Here is a 20,009-nt window from a genome sequence, read left to right as displayed (position 1 = left end):
CATGGAGGGCCTCACCCTCCCTGGGGATCAGAGTGGAGATTGGGTGGGGGGCTGGGGGACCTGGTGGGGAGGATGGGGGAGGAGGGGAGGGAGAGGGATCTGGGATGACATGTGAAACAAGATTGTTTCTAACCTAAATAAAAAATAATAATTTTAAAAAATGGCAGGGAGTCAGATATTAGTGTAAAACCTGATAGATCCACAGAGCAATGGAGAAAATGATCAGCGACCTCACTCTCTACTCTTCCCAGTTCGGAAGGGCTGCCCATCTCCTTTGGCCCCTCCGCATTCCACTGTGTGTCCATTTATCTCCTCAGAGTTGGCCAGAAACTCTGTGGTCCACTCTGGCCAGCTGAAAGTAGACCCCCTCCCCCAACCAAGGAACCACTCCTTTGAAGGTCTCAGAGCAACAACACAAACAAATCTCCCTCAACACAACTTATATTTTGATTTAAATTAAGTTGCTTTGTCTCCAAGTTTGTTTTATTAGAGTATTTGGTTAACATGAATAAGATATCAATGTTAGGAGTTTTATAAAGAAATAACAGGAAACTATTTGGAAAGAACAGCATGATAAAATTCATTACTGTGTCTGCATGTTTGTGTGATGCTGGGGGTTGTGCTCAGGGTAGAGACCTCTCCTACTATATGTGTACATACTCAGTAATAGCTATTATTGTAAGCACTTTGAATTGATTGGGTCATTTCATTTTTATAATGACTCTGGTGGTGTGGAAGAGTAGCACTATCAGGAGGTGTGGCTTTGTTGCAGTAGGTGTGGTCTTCTTGGAGGAAGTACATCACTGTGGGGGTGGGCTTTGAGGTCTCCTAAGGTCAAGCTGTCCTCAGTATAGGACATAGTCTCCTGCTGCTGTCTGTAGATCAAGATGTGGAACTCTTAACTCCTTCTCTAGCACCATGTCTGCCTGCATGCCACTCGACATAAAGATAGTGGACTAAACTTCTGAAACTGTAAGCAAGCCCCAATTAAATGTTTTTCTTTATAAGAATTGGTATGGTCATGGTATCCCTTCACAGCAATAGAAACCCCAACTAAGACAAACTCTTTGAAGTAAATACTTTTATCTCAATTTTCATGGATAAGAGGGGACATAGAATGTCTTAGGTTGCTGGGCAGTAGTGGTCCCAGCACTCGAGAGGCAGAGGTAGGCCCGATCTCTGAGTTCGAGGCCAGCCTGGTCTAAAAGAGCTAGTTCCAGGACAGCCTCCAAAGCCACAGAGAAACTCTGTCTTGAAAAAAACAAAACAAAACAAAAAGTCTTAGGTCACTAAAATCACTAAGGGATGGTACAGTCGAAGCTTGTAGACCTGGCCTTTACAGTAGTTCTCTTGACAGTGATTTGGACAGTATTTTTGGTATAATTTGCATAATATTTACTAAGGAAAACTATAGGTGGGGAATTTGGACTTGGCACATGGTAGTATTTCATTTTTTAGTTTTTTTCATTTTGCATATTAACCCCAGTTCCCCCTCTCTCCGCTTCTTCCCCCTTCCTGCTCTCCCTCATCCCACCCCCTACTCTCCCTCATCCCACTCCACATCCGCTCATCAAAGGGGGTGAGGCCTCCCTTGGGGAGTCAACAGTGTCTGGCCAAGTTAAAGCAGTACCAAGCCCCTCCCCACTGCATCAAGGCTGAGCAAGGTATCCCACCACAGGAAATGGGCTCCAAAGAAGCCAGTTCATGTACGCAGGATAAGTCCTGGTCCTACTACAGGAGCCCCACAAACAGATCAAGCCACGCAACTGTCACGCTCATTTAGAAGGCCTACTTCAGTCCCATGCAGGTTTACCCAGCTGTCAGTCCAGAGTCCATGTGCTCCCACTAGCTTGGGACAGTTCTCTCTGTGGCCTTCCCCATCGTGCTCGTCACTCCCCCACTTGCTTATTATGATCCCTCCTGCCTCTCTTCAACTGAAGTCCAGGAGCTCAACCCAGTGCTTGGCTGTGGATCTCTGCATCTGCTTCCATCAGTTACTGGATGAAGGTTCTAGGATTATAGGGGAAGGCCCATTCAGGCACACTCTCTGCTATTGCTATTCTTAGCTGGGGTCATCCTTGTGGATTCCTGGGAATTCCTTTAATACCAGGTTTCTCCCTAAGTCTATAACAGCTCCCTCTAGAAGATATCTCCTTCATTGCTCCCCCTCTCCTTCTCTCCCACAACCTGGCCTTCTCAATCCCTCATTTTTTCATTCCCATCTCCTCACTTCTGCCCCTATTCCCAGTTTACCCGGGAAATCTTAACTATTTCTCCTTCCTGCGAATTTCCATGCATCTCCTTCTTGGGGTCCCTCTTTTTACCTAGCTTCTCTTGGGTCGTGATTTGTAGCCTAGTTATCCTTTGCTTTATGCCCAATATCCACTTATAAATGAATACATGCCATGTTTGTCTTTCTGGGTCTGGGTTATCTCACTCAGGATGATTTTTTTCTTGTTCCATCTATTCGCTTGGCAGTATTTCTTTGTGAGGTAATGAGTACTTCGAAGTGACTAGAAAAAAGGAGGGGCAGTTTGTAGGGAAAATCAGTAGGTCTTGAACAATACCATAATGGGAAGAAAATTTGGTGTAACTTCCTGACTTGTTTTATGACTATCAGCACACTGTGAGCAGAAATGGTGAAGTCAGAGGATCAAGCTGAATATTCATTTTGATTTACATGAGTTAAGGATTCTCAGCAGAGAACTGACGGATTTCAGCTACAGTGTGAAAGGTGTTGTTTTATTTGAGTGTATTTTGCCTTGATTTGTTTACTGTGTGTATTGTATCATGCTAAAAACACAGACATATGTAAAAGGATCTAAAACCTCAGAGATGATTCAAGTTTAGAAGCTATTAGGACAATCCACCATAGTTGATATTCAAACAGAAAATCAAGTAATTCTAATACAAGCTGGAGGCTCCTATCTGAAGTGCCCAGGACTGTAAATGTTTTGTGTTTCAGATTTTGGAAGATATGCATCTATACAATGAGATATTATAGGAGTAAGAACCAACCCAAAATATGAAATTCACTTATACTTCATATACATTTTATATATTTCATAGTTGAAAGACAATCCTATACATTTTATTGTACCGGCATTTTGCCTGGTGTGTCACGAGAAGTTAAGTGTAGATTTTCTACTTATGACATATTATCCACCCTCAAAGTTTCAGAAGTTAGAGCATTTTGGGTCCATTTTCCACTCTTTTCAGGATTTCAGACTTTAGAGTATCTTGGGTCCATTTTTCTATGGGTTTTGGGATTAGAATTTTCAACCTCTCTGTAGATACTCGATGTGACTTTTGATGAGGTTGGTGTGAAATGATTATATCTGACTATGGATTTACATATATCTATCAAATATGTACATGTGAAAGGAGTGATTTAAGATAGGAAAATGGACAGAAGAGTTATTACTAAGGAAGTGGAGTAGAGACTAACGGAGGAAAGAGGAAGAAAGTAAGGGGGAGTCAGTATGATCAGAGTGCATGTAAAAAAGTTATAAACTCATTATTTTGTATAATTAGTATATTCTAATAAGGTACATTGTAAAAAAAAAGAATTTTGGTACAAAAGAACTCCCTCTCCCCCTAAAAACCTCTGTTATAATCAGGCTGCCAGAGAACATGTGAGAGGACTTTGTTAGGGGTGGTTTGAGTTCTGAAAAAAATCCTAAAGAGGAATCTCTCCCTGTTGCCTGCCTGGGTTCTGAGCATGCTGAGAAATGGAAACATCAAAGATGTTTCTCTTTACAAAAGAGAATGTGATGGAGCCCAGTTTCACTTTGACAGACAGGTTGTACCATAGATTCCCATCCTAGTGGGCCAGGTTGAGCTGGGACTCCCCTGGTCAAGCAGGAGAAGTAGGATCAAGCTAAAGACACTCTACCTGTAATTTAAGGGGAAAAATCTGCTGGAGATGCTTAATGTGTAAGAGAGACAGGGACTTAATGGACTTTCAACTTAAAAAAAGGCTTTTTTTTGACGGGTATAGTGTGGGAATTAATTTCCTGCTGCTGAGAATGAGAAGCTCCATGCCTGCCTTCCTGGAGGTCTGTTTTAATAATTGCACCCATTACTTACTCTTGGTGGATTAAGTTGTAAGGCGTGAATGCCGTGAAATGTTTGATTTATAGGTCAGTAGGATCTGGGAGAACTATACACATGTTTTGCAGACAAAGAGTTCTGATTCTAGGTCCGTGTCAGCCTTTACAATTTGCTGTTTAGGGAGAAGAATGTATGCTAATTTTAGATATTTCGTGGGCTTGAACTGCCCTCATTCATTTCTTAATTCACAAAAACTATTGACCCACTTTGGGCTCTGTAATGAGAACAGATGCTCCTGTGAAGCTTATGTGTAAGCAGAGAAAAAAATCCATAAATAAACATATGACTAAGATTTCTAAGATGTCAAAGGTTGATATATTGGTAGCACAAATAATATAAATCCAGAGACAGATATTGGGGTTCAAGCTGAAGGTCAGAGAAGCAAACCAACCAAGTCACCAGAGAGCTCTTACCTCTACCCAGGCTCGGGTGATCCTATCTGCAGCGTGACTGGAGACCAATTGCCAGAGACTCAAGACTGGATGTCACATAAGTCCCTGGGTACCTTGTTTTGTTTGTTTTTTGTTTTTTGTTTTTTTTTTGTTTTTTGTTTTTTGTTTTTTTTACGAGACAGGGTTTCTCTGTATTGTTTTGGAGGCTATCGGTCCAGCCCGGCCTGAAACTCACAGAGATCCGCCTGCCTCTGCCTCCCGAGTGATGGGATTAAAGGTGTGTGTCACTACTGCCCAGATTCTAGGGCTATGGCCTACTTTACATTCTGATCTGCAGTGGCTTTATTAGATTGTAAACCCTGGTTTCCATAGTGGCTGTGTAAGTGCTGTACAAGCAATGAGTGAGTGCTTCCATTTGCCCCACATCCTCTTCAGTATGAGCTGTCAGTTGTTTTATTGATCTTGGTCATTCTGATTGGTGTAAGATGATATCTTCAAGTAGTTTAGATATCCATTTTCCTGATGGCTAAAGATGTTGGACCTTTCTTTAAATGTTTCTCAGCGATTTGTGTTTCCTCTTTTGAGAATTCTTTGCTTAGATGTGTACCTCATTTTAAATTAGATTATCTGTTTTCTTGATGTCCAATTTTTTCTTCTTTTTTTAGTTCTTTAATAGATTTTGGATATTAGCTCTCTATTGGATGTATAGGTGGTATCTCTAACCATTCTGTTTTGTACTACTTTATCTGAATGATAGTGTACTTTGCTTTACAGAAGCTTTTTAGTTTCATGAGGTCTTATTTATTAATAGTTGTTCTTAGTGCCTGTGCTATTGGTGTTCTGTTCAGAAAGATTTTTCCTTAGCGGTGAGTTCAGCACTGTTGCCCACTTTCTGTTCTAACATATTTAGTGTATCTAGCTTTATGTTGAGGTCTTTGATCCATTTGGAGTTGAGTTTTGTGCATGGTGATAAATATGGATCTATCTGCAGTCTTCTACATTCACACATCCAGTTTAACCAGCATCATTTGTTGATGATGTTGTGTATTGTCCTGTGTGTATTTCTGGATTCCCCTTCAAAAGCTGGGTCTCCATATGTTTGTGGACTTATTTCTGGGTCTTCAATTCTATTCCATTGATCAGACAATTGTATAATTAAAAAATTGAACATGACATTCCCTTAAGTGTTTGTATTTCTAGTGACTAGTATTCACTGAGTCTCTGGTTGACATAATATGAACTTCTTGACAAATACATGTGCTGTAACTACTGTTAAAATCCAGTTGATAATTAAGGAAATGATTCACAGGAATATAAACCTTGATCAAGGTGATTGTTGATTGAGTTTGTTGGTGTCTTAAATATTGCTGTTCATTCCTAACCACCCACAGTTCTGCTCTGTAGAAGATGGGTCTGTCAAATGCATATTTTTTTCATTCAATAAGTAAATATTGAACATAATTTGGTTTTCATGTAATTGTAATATGTTAAAATGCTTCTGATAGTTTTAATTTTCTACCCACTTTCATCACTTCTCCTACCCAAACTGGAATTTAAAATCTTTTACAGAAGTTACTGAAGCTGTGCTATGTGCTACCTTTCATTTATAGGTCAGACTTTGACTGAGAAATTGACAGCGAGAAGTTCCATCTGTGCTGAAGTTGGAGGAGAATGGGTGTGCATTCAGAGCCCAAATTCAGGACTGAGATTTTTTTCCTTAGGTACATGGCTTGCTGTGTTAGGCTTAGTTCCACTTCCTCATTTATAGAATAGGAGTAATAATACTGACCTACGATGATTGCTGTGTTAGGGATGATACATTCCCAAGCACAGTTCACAGAGCATCATATTTTACCAACAAATAGCAGGCAACTGGGGAGTTCCTTAGTTATCTCAAGGGTGTTAGAGGTTTCTGAGTTCATCTTTTCCCAAGTTCCCTAATTACCAATGGGAAAATGGGAATTTGGGGTTTCATTTAAGAAATGATTCTTATGTCTACACTTGAAAAATACATTTTTTTACACCAGGGAAAGAGGTCTTATGTAGCATCTTTCTTTTAAATAAAAATTCAGAACATATTGTCTGAACTGAAACTGTCTTAGAGGTCTAGGATATAAGGCTGCTGTCTGTGTATCCTCTTGGGGTCTCCTGCATTCATATTCTCGAGTCTTTTAATCCAGGCATCAGTATGTTGTCTAGACTTTCTTGTGTGAATTCCATTCAGAGGAGACAGGAAATCCATACATTAAATATAAGCATTGCATTCTCCTTCTCTTCAAGTAAAAAACTAATGGAGAAAGAGTTAGAGCAGATTATTGGTATAGGGAGATTCTGCTCATGCGTCCTGAGTAGAACTAGAAGTCAGTATGACTAGCAGCATAGACATAGCAAAAGTTGTCTGGTTACCAGAAGCGAATATACACTGAACAAATGTACCTGGCTGTAGCATCTGATATATACAGAAAACCTTATGTTAGGTTATTATATATTGATATTGAGAATATCACATAAATTAAGGGTGTTCCACTGTCCTTATGGAACTTACTTGGTTGGTCCTTCTTAGGCCACATTCTAGGACTTGATTTAGACCTGCCTATGAACACTTTCCCCTATCACTCTGCTCCTATAACTCTTGTGTTCATTTCCTAAATTTCCAGCCCCATTCTAAACCAAGAAACATTCACTATGGGTGTCAGGAGACTGGCATCATGCACTTGCTCACTTAGGTGCTTTAGGAATGTGTGGCTGAGCTCTCAGGATAAAACCCAGCCATCCCTCTGCTATGCAGAGTTTTCCCTCTTCCTCTGCCTAATGACCCTTGCAGAGGTGTCACTTGCTTTATACTTGTAACTAAGAGTGGTTTTTGTTTTAATACATTGGTCAGTATAGGTGGCCTACCATATACACCAAAAATTTCCATGTTACAACATGTCTTATCTGTCTTCTGGGACCTTACACTTGAGGACACAATGATTTTACAATGACACTAAGTGCACACACATGATGGGTTCATTGTGGACCCTAGGCTCTGAATACTTTAAGGGATAACAATGATTCAGTTTCTATAGACAATCATTATTTGTGAGTCAGTTTTGTCAGGTAACATGAACACATTACATGACTAGTTTGGGGTGATAATTCTAAGGGTGGGAAACTTTAAATTCAAAGTCACATATTCTTCCCATGCTTGCTTTTTTGTGCCCTTTGCTCCGTGTTTCTTTTCTCCAGTATCTACTATTTTTCTTTTTAATCTTTCCCAAGTTCATGTATTCAACTAACCTGGGGGAAACAGTTCTGACTCAAAGATTTAGTTTAGTATGGAAATTGCTACCTATGTTGTTATAAGGTGGGTTCCAACTACATATGCTGATGGACGGCTGTTCTTGGAAGGAATACAGTATAAAATGAGAATACTGTATTCTTAGGCCTCTACATATCAATTAATAAAATGTGGTTTCTTCTTAGTGTTTTATTATTATTTTTTTAAAAAAGAACTATGTATTGTTGTATAGTACTATTAGTATAACAGGGAATTGTGTTGTATGTGTGTGTGTGTGTGTGTATGTAGGTATTGTAGTATAATTTGGATTTATATCCAAGCTTCACAATTGGCTGGCTTTGGATTCAGGTTCTTCCTGAAACTCAGTTTTCTTATCAGTGGTATGTGATTGTCAGGAATGTTAGACTGAAAAAATATAACATATACTCTAGTGTTATAAGTTAGAGTATAAATCCTAGGTTTTGGGCAGAAGCAGCATATAGAAGATACTGAATGCAGGATAAATTCTGGGATTCTACAGGGACAAAAAATAAAATCAAGAAATTTTATATGATAGCAACTTTTTTGGAAGTTCCTATGAGAACCCTGAGTTATTTAGGGGTATGTCCTAATTTTAAAAGAGCCAGATATAGTTTATAGAAACATATTCATGGTCTTAAATATAGCAACAAGGTGTAAATGTTCATGATTGAATACACTTTTTAAAATAAAAAGAATTAATTGAATTACCTAAGTGCATTAGAGAAATGATTTTAGTGCTTAAAATATATTAAATGTGTGCTGGCTCAGCTATTTGAGGTGGTTTTTTATGTTGTGTACCCTGCCGTCTGATGTCTTACAATTCCCTTTTTTTACCCACAGATTTACCAATAAAGAGATATAGAGAGTATGAGCTGGTGACACCAGTTAGCACAAATCTGAAAGGACACTATCTTTCCCATATTCTTTCGGCAAATCACAAAAAGAGGTCACCCAGGGATGTGTCATCCAACTCAGAGCAATTATTCTTTAACATCACTGCATTTGGAAGAGATTTTCATCTTCGACTAAAGCCCAACACTCACTTCATAGCTCCTGGGGCTGTTGTGGAATGGCACGAGACATCTTCAAGACCTGGGAATATAACTGACCCCGGAAACAGCCATCAACACGGAAGTGCTTCAGAAAAAACCTGGAGAACAGAGCCTTTGCAGACTAGCTGTGCTTATGTTGGTGACATCATGGACATTCCAGGAACCTCTGTTGCCATTAGCAACTGTGATGGTCTGGTAAGACTCATTTCCTTTCCTATGCATGTGAACATGGGAGTGTGCAGGTGTTGGCAAGCAGTGTGTCTTCAGCATTGCAAGGTAGAGGTGGAAAGGAACCCCAACTCACAGGCAGTTTGGTGGGTGGTGTGCAGGTGCCCTCTGCCCTGCAACAGTTATAGCTTATGTATACTGCCTTGTGAATCTTATAACCTCCTGGGTTTCCTGAGTCTTGTAACTACAGGAGCTTAATTCCATTTGGGGGGTCATGACTAGACAAAGGGGACTAATAAGTTTTTTGAAGGTTCTTTTTCCATTATATTTTTTATTTAAATTAGAAACATACTTGCTTCATATGTCAATCCCAGCCCCCTCTCCCACCCCTCCTCCCTTGCCCCTTCACCAGTCCCTCCAGCCCCCTACCCAATCCCTACACCATTCCCTAGGGAGGGTGAGGCCCTCCATGGGGGATCTCTAGAATCTGTTTCATCTGGGGCAGGGCCTAAGGCCTCCCCCATGTGTCCAGACTGAGAGAGCATCCCTCTATGTGGAATGGGCTTCCAAAGTTCATTCATATGCCATGGTAATATATATGGATTTCTAGACATGGATCAGGGGAGTACCAGCCTACAATCCTATTGCCAGTAAGTCTGGGAAACAGGGAGGTTCCCAAGAGAGATATGCATGATACCCCAGAGAAGCAGAATGAGGCAAGATCTCCTGAGCAGATTGGGGACATGGGGGGAGGGGAGAGGGAACAGGGATGTGGAGAGAGGGAGAGGGGGAGAAACGGAGGGGGGAGGAAGACATGGGGAGCAGGAAGGTTGATTTGGGGGGAAGAATAGAGGACAGAAGGATGAGAGATACCATAATAGAGGGAATCATTATAGGTTTGAGGAGAGAGCTGACACTACTGAGATTTCCAGAGATCTACAAGGATGACACCAACTGGCAAACTAAGCAACCGTAATTGCCCCTCCCTGATAATGAGATTGAGGACTACCTTATATGCCATCCTAGAACCTTCATCCAGTGACTAATAGTTTCTGACAAATTGTAGTGTCCTTCTTGCTAGGTTATCATATTTCTAGGTGAGAAACACTGAGCTACCCAGCCCCAGAATTGTCCCTACTCTCTGTAGATTTCCAGAACAACTGCTTCAGGAGACAACCCCTCATCCCACATTATCCAACCATCATTGGCCACAATTCTGTCAGTAGGGGTTTTTCCAGCTATTCCTAAGATGATCCTGGCCTCCATTCCTGCAATTCCTGTAACATACCCAGCCTTTGATGGCCTTTGGCAGGAGGAGTTGGCCTACTTCACCTTGTTGCTTTCCACTCTGAAGTGAAGTTCAAGGGGGAGAAGGTTTGATGGTGCTTCACTCTGAGGTAGGAGAACAATGGTGCTGGAAACTGTAGATGAAAATTTCTTTTCTTCACAGAGTCCTGCCATGGGCTCTGTTGCACCATTAAGCCACTCATTTGAGTAGTGACACCTCATACTGATTTTTGTGCTCTATAAATTTACCAAAGCAACATGGCTGTTATAACCCTTGTGTCATGAGTTTTACAACAGAAAGACGTTATGTTTGTCTAGACTTACTAATACCCTGTGGCCTTGCTAATTCTCCTGGTTTGTCATCAGAGAGAACTGGTTGGGAGTGAAGGAAATGGGTAAATTAATTGCTTCTCTGAGTTACTGGAGGTCAATGATTTCCTTCTGGGTTGCTTTTAAGATCAAGGGAGATTATCAAGTGCTAAGGTTTTCCATATTTAAAAAAATGACTTCTAACTTCTGATGAAAGTATAAGGGTTTATCTAGTAAAAAAATGTATGTAAAAGGCACAAACTTACTTGAAAAAGATGAGCTGTTCTTTCTCCCCTTCCTTCCTGTCCTTGACCCTTTGGTTCTCTGATGGTTAGAGAAGGAGAGTCTTCCATAGCATCAGGGGCTCTTGGAAGTCAAGGTTAACAGTTTAGTGATGATGGATGAATGCCTTTTTCTAAAATATTAGATAGCCATGTCTGGTGAATATCATAGGCATTTTATTCTTGTCAGATCTTTGGGCAGGACCAAATGAGCTGTGTGGGAAGTTGCCAGCTTTTAACAAAAACATCCTCAGGGCTTCTGCTTTGAGATTGGGCCCCTTCAAAAAGACACTGCTGCTGGGCTTGCCTCAGTAAGTCTGGTTGCAGAGGCACTTTTTAACCAAGTCTGTTTTCGGGAGAATCAGACAGTATGCATGTGATTGAGAACATTTGGTAATTGTAGATTCAGCTCAATCTGGTAAGTGAAATGTTTGGCACTAAAAATAGGCATGGTCGTGTAGCCACTTGCAGGGTACTTGGAGACGCTGGTTGCTGGGGACTGACCTTTAAGATGCTGATGGTGGATTTCTGCTTCTAGGCCAGTGTCTTCTTACTATTTTCTTCCAGAGAGTCCAGTGGAAGTGGCCATTGATGGGCAGAGGGGGGAGTGCCATACTTTCCTGGTTTATATACTGATTTTAGAGGCTGTAGAAACTCTGAGGAAAAGAAAATTAAAACCATGTTTCCAGGTTGACATGAGGCTCTTTTAGGATGAAAGACTTGTAACTCTTAGTATATAGAAGGGGACAGAAAAGAAAGTGACATTGGGATGGGTAAATGTTATTTATTTAATCTATGAGACCCATAACTGTTGAAAGCTTGCTTCTTAAACTACAGTTTGCTTGGTCCCGCAATGTCCCATAGTAGCTGATTATATTATCTAGTTTTGTGTGGCCTATGCCATATTTGCGCTTTTGCCCACGTCATCCACCTTGCTGCTCTTTTCATGCAGCTAGGCAGCCAGTTTGCACTTAGAATGAAGAGTGATGGGTTAGTCCTATCTTTAATCATTATCATACTTCATGTCACTTAATAACTGACACAGGCTCTTGAAGGTACTAAATAAATACACAGGTGACTGTGAAAGCAGTTATGAGAGCCTCTTACATTATTCCTGGGCAAATGATACTTGAAACAACAAGCAAAAATACCATTGTGGAAATGACATGATGCCTTGTGGGGGACTGTACTTTGAGACCACAGAGTTCTACTGTGAAGAGTCCCTTAAGCTTGATGAGTGCTGTTTCGCTTAGGAAACTGTGATCCAAGTTAGGACAGTAGTGAAACACTCATGTATTATGTCAGGCTCTGTACATTTGATGGCTGGAGTGGACATTAAAGTAGGTGAGATTTGGCCTTTGTCTTCAGTGGGAACTGGAAATAATGTATGCAGAAACATAATCAAAGAATAAGGCTGATATCAAGATTAGAGGGGAGATATAAGAGCTTAGATTATGGAAAGATTATTTTTGCCTTGGATAGTAGTCTTGATGGAAAAAAGCTATATTCTGATGCAGGAGCATTGAGAAGGTTAACATAATCAAGGGTGCAGGAAATGACTGGATAGGAAGAACTACTAACCTCTGGGGAAAGCAGTAGAGTTGGGTGGTTATATGACTAGGGAGAGCTTGAGAAAAATGATTGCATGAAGGTTGAAGCCCAGGCAACAAAATGTGAGAGAGTCAATGTAGAATAGATCCATAGTTACCTGAATAAAGGACACGGATGATAGGATATGAAGGGAAGAAAGAGAAAAAGAAAGCTCAAATGGATGGCTGATACTGTCAGAGTTACCTAGGTGTTCAGATGATAATACGGCAAGGATTGATGAACCTTATTTTTCCTCATAGAGCATGTCCTTGGGGGCCTGTGGACTTTGCCGCTGGTATCTAGGTGGGCATGTACAAATAGTAGTTCTCTTTCTAGAGTTCCTGGAATTTTATTTGAGAAGTATGGAATTTGCTTTTGGAGAATTGGAGCAGGCTCCCCAGCCTTTAAATTTGAGGAGTTAAGTGCTAGTCTTCAGGAAGATTTATATAAGTCTGGTTTCTTCCATCTGGTGTGTTTCCCACACCTTCCCATGTGTTTACATTCTGATCAGGTTTCTTCATTCTATCTCTAAAGGGCATTTCTAATGTCTTTTACTGATTTCTGCTTTATAATATACTTTTACACAAAAATTAAAGTAAAATGTAGAGGAAGGTAATATAATTTTATCTGATCAATTTCGCTAAACTCTTGACAAACCAATAATACCTCTATTAATAAGGGAATTGATATTCATTCATACTCTGTTATAGTATCTGGTCTATATATGTATGTATATGTATGTTCATATATGGAATGTGTATTTCTACATAGTTATTTATACATATATGTATATTTATAAGCACATTATATAATGGGGAAAGTTAGCCATACATTGCATCATTTGCAGTCAAGAGATTGTAACCAAATTTAAAGATGCATTCTTAAATTATAATTGCATAAAATTAACTATAGTACTTATTATGTGCTGCCAGAAGAATTTTGCAGCTTCCTATTGTCCTTGTAGTGAACTAGAATATTACCAGCTTAATTCCTAAAAATTGATGGGATGCTAATTATTTACCCTTAAGCAGTTTGTGTCCTTCATAATTTGTAAGTACCAGAAAACGTATATCTCCTAAGACCTTGTCTTAAATAGAAATGTTAAAGGGAACTGTGCTTCATGGAAAGTCCTTGGCTATTGCACATGTAACCTGGGTTCCATTATAATAGTTCAGAAAAGAGAAAACCAACTCTCCAGATTCTTGCGTATTTTTTCACTGTATTTAATGTACTTAATGTAAAATATGTGTAGTAATTGGTTATTATTGGTAAGATATACAGTTATTTGAAACATTTGAAAACTATCAACAGTTAAGTTTTTGTGGAGTTGATTTTTATATGTGATCTCTCTCTCTGTCTCTCTGTCTCTGTCTCTCTCTGTCTGTCTCTCTCTGTTTCTCTGTGTCTGTCTGTCTGTCTGTCTGTCTGTCTCTCTCTCTCTCTCTCTCTCTGTCTGTCTCTCCCCCTCTCCTTTTCTTGGTGTGTTAGGACATTGAACCTAGTTAGTGCCTTACATATTCTAGGCAGATACTCAGTTGCTGAGCTACATTTCCAGTCCCATGAGACTTTACAGTTGTTTAGAGAATAACATCCCTCATCCTTGTGATCAAGGGTCAGCTATAGCTGCATGTTTTAATTTTCTCACTCATCCTCTTGCTGACTGTTCTATGCTTTACCGAGTATCAGACATTGATATCTTCAACTATGGTTGTAGAACTGATATCTTCAGTTATGATTGTAGAACTGTGTTTGCTTTCCTTCCTTGCTTGCATTTTCTTAATATATTCTTATGGCCTGTTATTCCATATGCAAATATTTATGATTGTTAAATATATTTTTATTACTATACATCTTCCTTTGTCTCTTGTAACTTGTCTTATAAAGTCTGTTTTGCCTAATGTTAATATATGGGTTGGGCTTTCCTTTTAATTAACCTGTGTCTCTGGATCTAAGTGATTTTCTTATAAACACTGTATAGTTAAATTATGCTTATTGTTTATTATGTATGTTTTCTTTCATTCTTTCTTGTCCAGGAGTTTTCAAATGACGGGTGGTGTTTGCAACAAATGTCAGTGCAGATAACTTTTAAAAAGGGGTTCTGTGATGGAGTAAATGGTCTATCCAAGGTGCTCTCACATCTTATTCTCCATCCTTCTCTAAAGGGGCCAATGGGTTCTCCTCCTCCGTCTTACCTGAAGAATATTGGAACTCACAGACGAGACCCAGAGTCTCAGGTCTAAGTAAGCTGAGGGCAATCTGGATGCCTAACCTTAAGCAAGTGAGAACTAGCCATGGGTGAGGAAGCCTTTGTGGTGTCTGTGGAGAAGGCCCTGTGAAACAAAGAACTCTGTGTGTGGTGTTCATTTGAGTCATAGTAGACTATGAAGGGATTACAAGGGTATTTCCTAAACTCTTTAAGTTGGATAGAAATTCCCTATGGTGTAGTAAGGACCCACGCCCACACACATTGTTATCTGGTGAACTATGTATCCACCCAAGTTTCTTATCCTGAAATCTTCACTCACAAAACCACAGAATGTGACTGTGTTTGGAGAAAGGATATTTTTGGTGATTAAATAAAAATGTGGTCATTAGAGTAGGCCTTAATCCACTGTTATGAAGAGGAAGTGATTAGGACAAAGGCAAGCAAAGAGGGAAGACAGTGGGAGGATACGGAGATGAGTAGGTGTCTACAAGCCAAGGAGAAAGGCCCCAGGAGAAACACACTACCAACTCCACGAGGGGAACTTCCAGTCTCCAGAGCTGAGATCATGTATTTCGGCTGCTTAAACAGCCTGGTCTATGGTACTATTGTATAGTAATTCCAGGAACTCTCAGACATGCTAAAAAGCCGTGTATGATTGACACTATTCTTTTGCAAAAAGTTAATTTATCCTTTGACAGTTTCACTCTTGTATATAATGCATTCTGTTCATATTCACTGCCCTCTCTCTGTTAACCCATTCTCTCATCCCCTCTCTGTTTCCTATATACCCCTCTTCTATTGTCATGTCTTCTTATTTTGTGATCAACTGAGTTTACCCATCAATTCATAACATCTGCATCTACTTGTACCATACCTATACATCACTGGGCCTATCCATATTCAGTTATGGACTGGGACACTGGAAATTCTTGGGCTTGATCTCTCCCTGATGTCTTACTAATGCTCCATTGGATACCCTACACCATGCAGGCAGCCTTGGTTATTTATTTTCTTTAAAAAATAACCATATATATATATGTATATATATATATATTTCTCTGCATGTATGCTCTGTGCACCATTGTTTACACATTGCCAAAGGATGCCAGAAGAGGGTGTTGGATCCTCTAAGACTGCAGTCACAGATAGTTGTGAGCCACCATGCAGGGAGAGAGGGGCGGGTAGGAATTTAACCTGGGTCCTCTGGAAAGGATCAGGACTCTTAACCACTGAGCCATTTCTCCAGTCCCTATTTTCATTTTGAAAAGCCATTCTGTCCATCTCTGTCTTGATTGGAGAATTTAGCCCATTTATATTTAAATTAATTACTGATAAGGAAAGGTCTTGATTTTGATGCCTATTTTCAAGTGGTTGATAGTAGTTCTTGTCTCTTACTTCCTGTATTATTATTTTCCTTTATGTCTAGGTGATCTTTTGGAGCAAAATATTTTAATTCTTCTATTATCACCTTTGGTATATATCCTTTAGCTGTACTCTTTGTGGCCACTGTTGGAATTTCATTTTATGTCTTAAAGTTATAAATCCTGGTTTTGAACTTAGTTTTTTTCAAGTTTAACTTCTAACCATACATGGTTTTTTTAAATGACAATTATTTGTATAGTTACTATTTTGAACTTCTTTTAACAGCAATAAAATATGAAAACTCTGTTTTTTAGTAGCTCTGGTCCTTGTTTCAATTGTGGATATCATAAAATCTTATCCTTATAAATTTTATGTCTAGAAATTTAAACTAAAGATTTTAAACTAAACTCCTTAATATGTTTTAAGATTATTTTACTCAATTTTTTAAAAATTAAAATAAAACGTTGCCCCCTTTCTTTCCTCCAACTCCACCCGTGTCCCCTCCCTGAGACCCTTCCCTGTGTTCCCCCAATTCCAGATCAAATTGATGGCCTGTCCCTCACCAACTATTATTGGTACCCATCCCATATAGTTAAGTACATAAATATATAAATAAACCCGCTGAGCCTGTTTAACATGGTTTGTGGATATGTGATTTCAGGGCTGACCACTTTGTTTTGACAAACCAGGATCTCATTCCTGGGAGAGGCTAATTCCCCTTACCCCCAACAGTTATTAGTTGCCTGTCCAGCTATGTGGAGTCTCCTCTGGCCTCCTGCATCCTCCCTTTGATTTGCCTAGTAGATTTGCCATCAGTATTTTTGGATATAATGTTTCTTGGCTTTGTTCATATCCCTTGGAATACCCATACTTTTCTTAGTATTCCATGTCAGTTTTTTTTTATGTTAGACATTTCAGTCTGATAATACATCAGTTCTAGAAATCAGATTTGTTACTTCTCCATTGTTTCCAAGTTTGCTGATTTCCACCCCTTCAAATGTAACAGGCTTCTTTTGGGGGCCTTATCCTGACTTGGAAACCTAGGGGTTTGTGTTTATTCCTCAGCCTCCTTATTCCCCAGGTATACACAGTGACTTTCTAGTTTTCTCCCCATACACAGTCTCTTTGGAACAGTCATTGTCGGTTTCTCCACAAAGGTCTAAGATAAAAAGAAAATGTGAATGTGTTGGTTTTTTGAAGTAACTTCAGCTGGATGGGAAGGGTGCTGAGACAATGAGCGTGGATCTGGGAACAGTGGCTCCCATGTCCCCTGCCCTCGGTGACGGAGTCCGGTTCTGAGCAGTTGCAAAGGAGACAGGTCCTTTGTAGCTCATGTGATGTGGGTGAGCTGTGTGCAAGGACATGTCTATAACTGCCCAATGCAGGGCCGACATGTGATGTCAGTTGCTCTCCTGTTATCTCCTGGGAGAAGACACATGTCCTTGATGTATCTTACTTTCTCTGTTGCTCGCCTTCAACAGAGTCCAGAGTCCTGTCACCCTGCATGTTTTGCTGTGTGCCTAGCATATGGGTTTAGGAGGGCGACTTCCAGTTCTTACTCCATAATCCTAGAATCCATTTGTTACATCTTAGTTTCAAAGAATGCTTAGGCCCTGATAATGTCAAGCTTTGTTGTTAGAATCAAGAAATATCAGCGAAAATGAAAAGTAGCTAAATTCTGCCAGGTTATGACATTTTATAGGAGTTTAGTTTGAAAAATTAGTATGATAACTGGGAAACCTTTTACAAAATGGCTGAGGGCAGTGAATTCTGTTTCGAGTGATCACAATTTTGTATCAGAACCAGACAAACCTGGACTGTGTTTCCATCACGTACTGTCCTCAGTATCCCCAAAGCCTTTCTGTGTCTCTTTTCCTCAGTGAGGTAGAAAGGGATGCTTGTCCGATCAAGACTTTGGAAAGGATGTCAGTGCAGCCCTGAAAACCAGACTGTTGCTCAAGAGTCTTCCTTTTTTTTCTGCTTAGGGTTATTTTAACATTTTATTATTAGGTTTATTAATGATTAAGGTTAAAAATGAAAGGTAGTGCAATCACCCAACTGAGACTGTGAAATCTTTTGTAGACAGCACAGACTGCTCAGAAGTAAAGGTTAGGGGAAAAAAGTCCTTGTAAATTTTATGTTACTTTCCACATTGTGTGAGCAGGCCTATGTTAACAGTTCCTCTGAGGGGCACACTGATCTCTGTCTGCCTGGAGACTTGCAAGCATGGTAAAGCCACACTTCACATCTTACTTATTCTCCACCCTTGCTACATGGGACACTCTAATTTATATTCTGTTTGGAAACATCTTGTTCTACTGACTAGATTCTTCAGTTAGCAGAAGCAAGGTAATTATGATAGCATATCACACTGCAGTAAAACAGCCTCTAGTGTAGACACGTTTCCTTTAGTAGGGTGATATAGCCTACACCCTAGTTTCCGAGATGTCAATGGAATAGAGGTTGCAATGTTACTATTCCTCTAAGGTTCATTGTAGGCATGTATTTCAAGTTGTGAATCATAGTATGAGATGTTGTTGAGATAGGAAGATTTCTATGGCATTGGATGTCCCTTTATCTCTCCTGTCTGTCTGGTCTGTCTGTCTGTCTCTGTCTGTCTGTCTGTCTGTCTCTCTCTCTGTGTATACATGCAATGGAGGACAAAGTTCAATGTTGGGTGTCTTTCCTGGGTTTTTGTTAAATATATTTTTTATTTTTATGTGCATTGGTATTTTTGCCATGGGTGTTGGGTCCCCAGAAACTGGAGTTACAGACAGGTGTGAGCTGCCATGTGTGTGCTGGGAATTGAACTTGAGTCCTCTGGAAGAGCAGTCAGTGCTCTTAATCCTGACCCATCTTTCTGTCCCCTTTCCTTAGTTTTTGAAGCAGCTTCTCACTGAACTTGGATTCACAGGAATTACTATTACCAGGGTGATGGGAGAAGTCCTGTGTATATGTCAATAAAGCACTGTTGGCCAATAGGGAACCAAGATAGGTCGGACTAGGAGTCCAGGAGGACTCTGGGAAGGAGAAACACAGGAAGTCAAGATGTAACTGCCATAGGGATAAGAAGCCCAGAAAGTTCTCCTGTAAGAGAAATACTTAGGTTAACAATTATGGGATAAATACTTAAGCCAAAGCTAGCCAGTAAGAAACAAGCAAGGCCAACAGCTTCATAATTAATATAGCCTCCTGTGTGTTCATTTGGGACTGATACGGCTCTGGAACCAGGCTGGCGGGAAGGCTTCTCTTTACACCAGGGCTCCTTCTCTCACCATCCCCTCAGCACTGGAATTACGAGTAGGCATAGGGATCAGAACTCATATCCTTATGTTATGTGTCAAACCCTTCATTAACTGAGTCATTGCCTAGCTTCTGGGGTCATATATTCTGATGGTCTTCCTTAGTCTATTCATTTTGTATCTCATTTCTTTGGTGATGTTAGTTAACATTCTACCTTATCTTTATTTTTATCTTGTCTGGAGTCTTCTATGACAAATAAAGCCAGGTAACAACCTGGTAAGGAATGTGCATTCTTTTTTACTTTTCTTTTCTCAGTTGTTTTATGATTGCGGAAATAATGACAAGACTCTTGGTTTTCAAATATCAACATAAGATACTTTGCGGAAATAATGACAAGACTCTTGGTTTTCAAATATCATCATAAGATACTGTTGTTACAGTTTGATTTTGCTATTTTGAGGCTATAATTTAGTTACATTCTCCCCTTCCCTTCCCTCCCTCCAAACCCTCCCAGATACCATTCCTGCTCTCCTTCAAATTCATGACCCTTTTCACTAATTATCACTGCCTGCATGTGTGTATATCCATATATTTTCCTAAATATGACCTGTTCAGTCTGTATAATGTTTCTTATATGCATGTTGGCATGCTCTTTTCTAGGGAAGATCAAAGGGTGTGTATTATTGACCCCTCTGTGGGTGTAGT

General features: G+C 39.9%; 1 protein-coding gene across 3 annotated transcripts in view; it reads left to right on the top strand.

The window, feature by feature from the left end:
* The window catches only part of Adamts3 (ADAM metallopeptidase with thrombospondin type 1 motif 3), a 207,834-nt gene that overhangs the window by 14,545 nt on the left and 173,280 nt on the right, over nucleotides 1-20,009 (top strand). For all 3 annotated transcript variants that reach the window (XM_040747375.1, XM_040747374.1, XM_040747373.1), the window contains exon 3: nucleotides 8,647-9,053. In XM_040747375.1, the coding sequence (XP_040603309.1) occupies nucleotides 8,647-9,053 (407 nt within the window). The remainder of the gene's footprint in view (nucleotides 1-8,646; nucleotides 9,054-20,009) is intronic.

The sequence above is a fragment of the Mesocricetus auratus genome, unplaced genomic scaffold (genome assembly GCF_017639785.1).
Source record: "Mesocricetus auratus isolate SY011 unplaced genomic scaffold, BCM_Maur_2.0 Super-Scaffold_100006, whole genome shotgun sequence".
NCBI classification, from domain to species: domain Eukaryota; kingdom Metazoa; phylum Chordata; class Mammalia; order Rodentia; family Cricetidae; genus Mesocricetus; species Mesocricetus auratus.
This window is presented reverse-complemented; position numbering and strand designations above follow the sequence as displayed.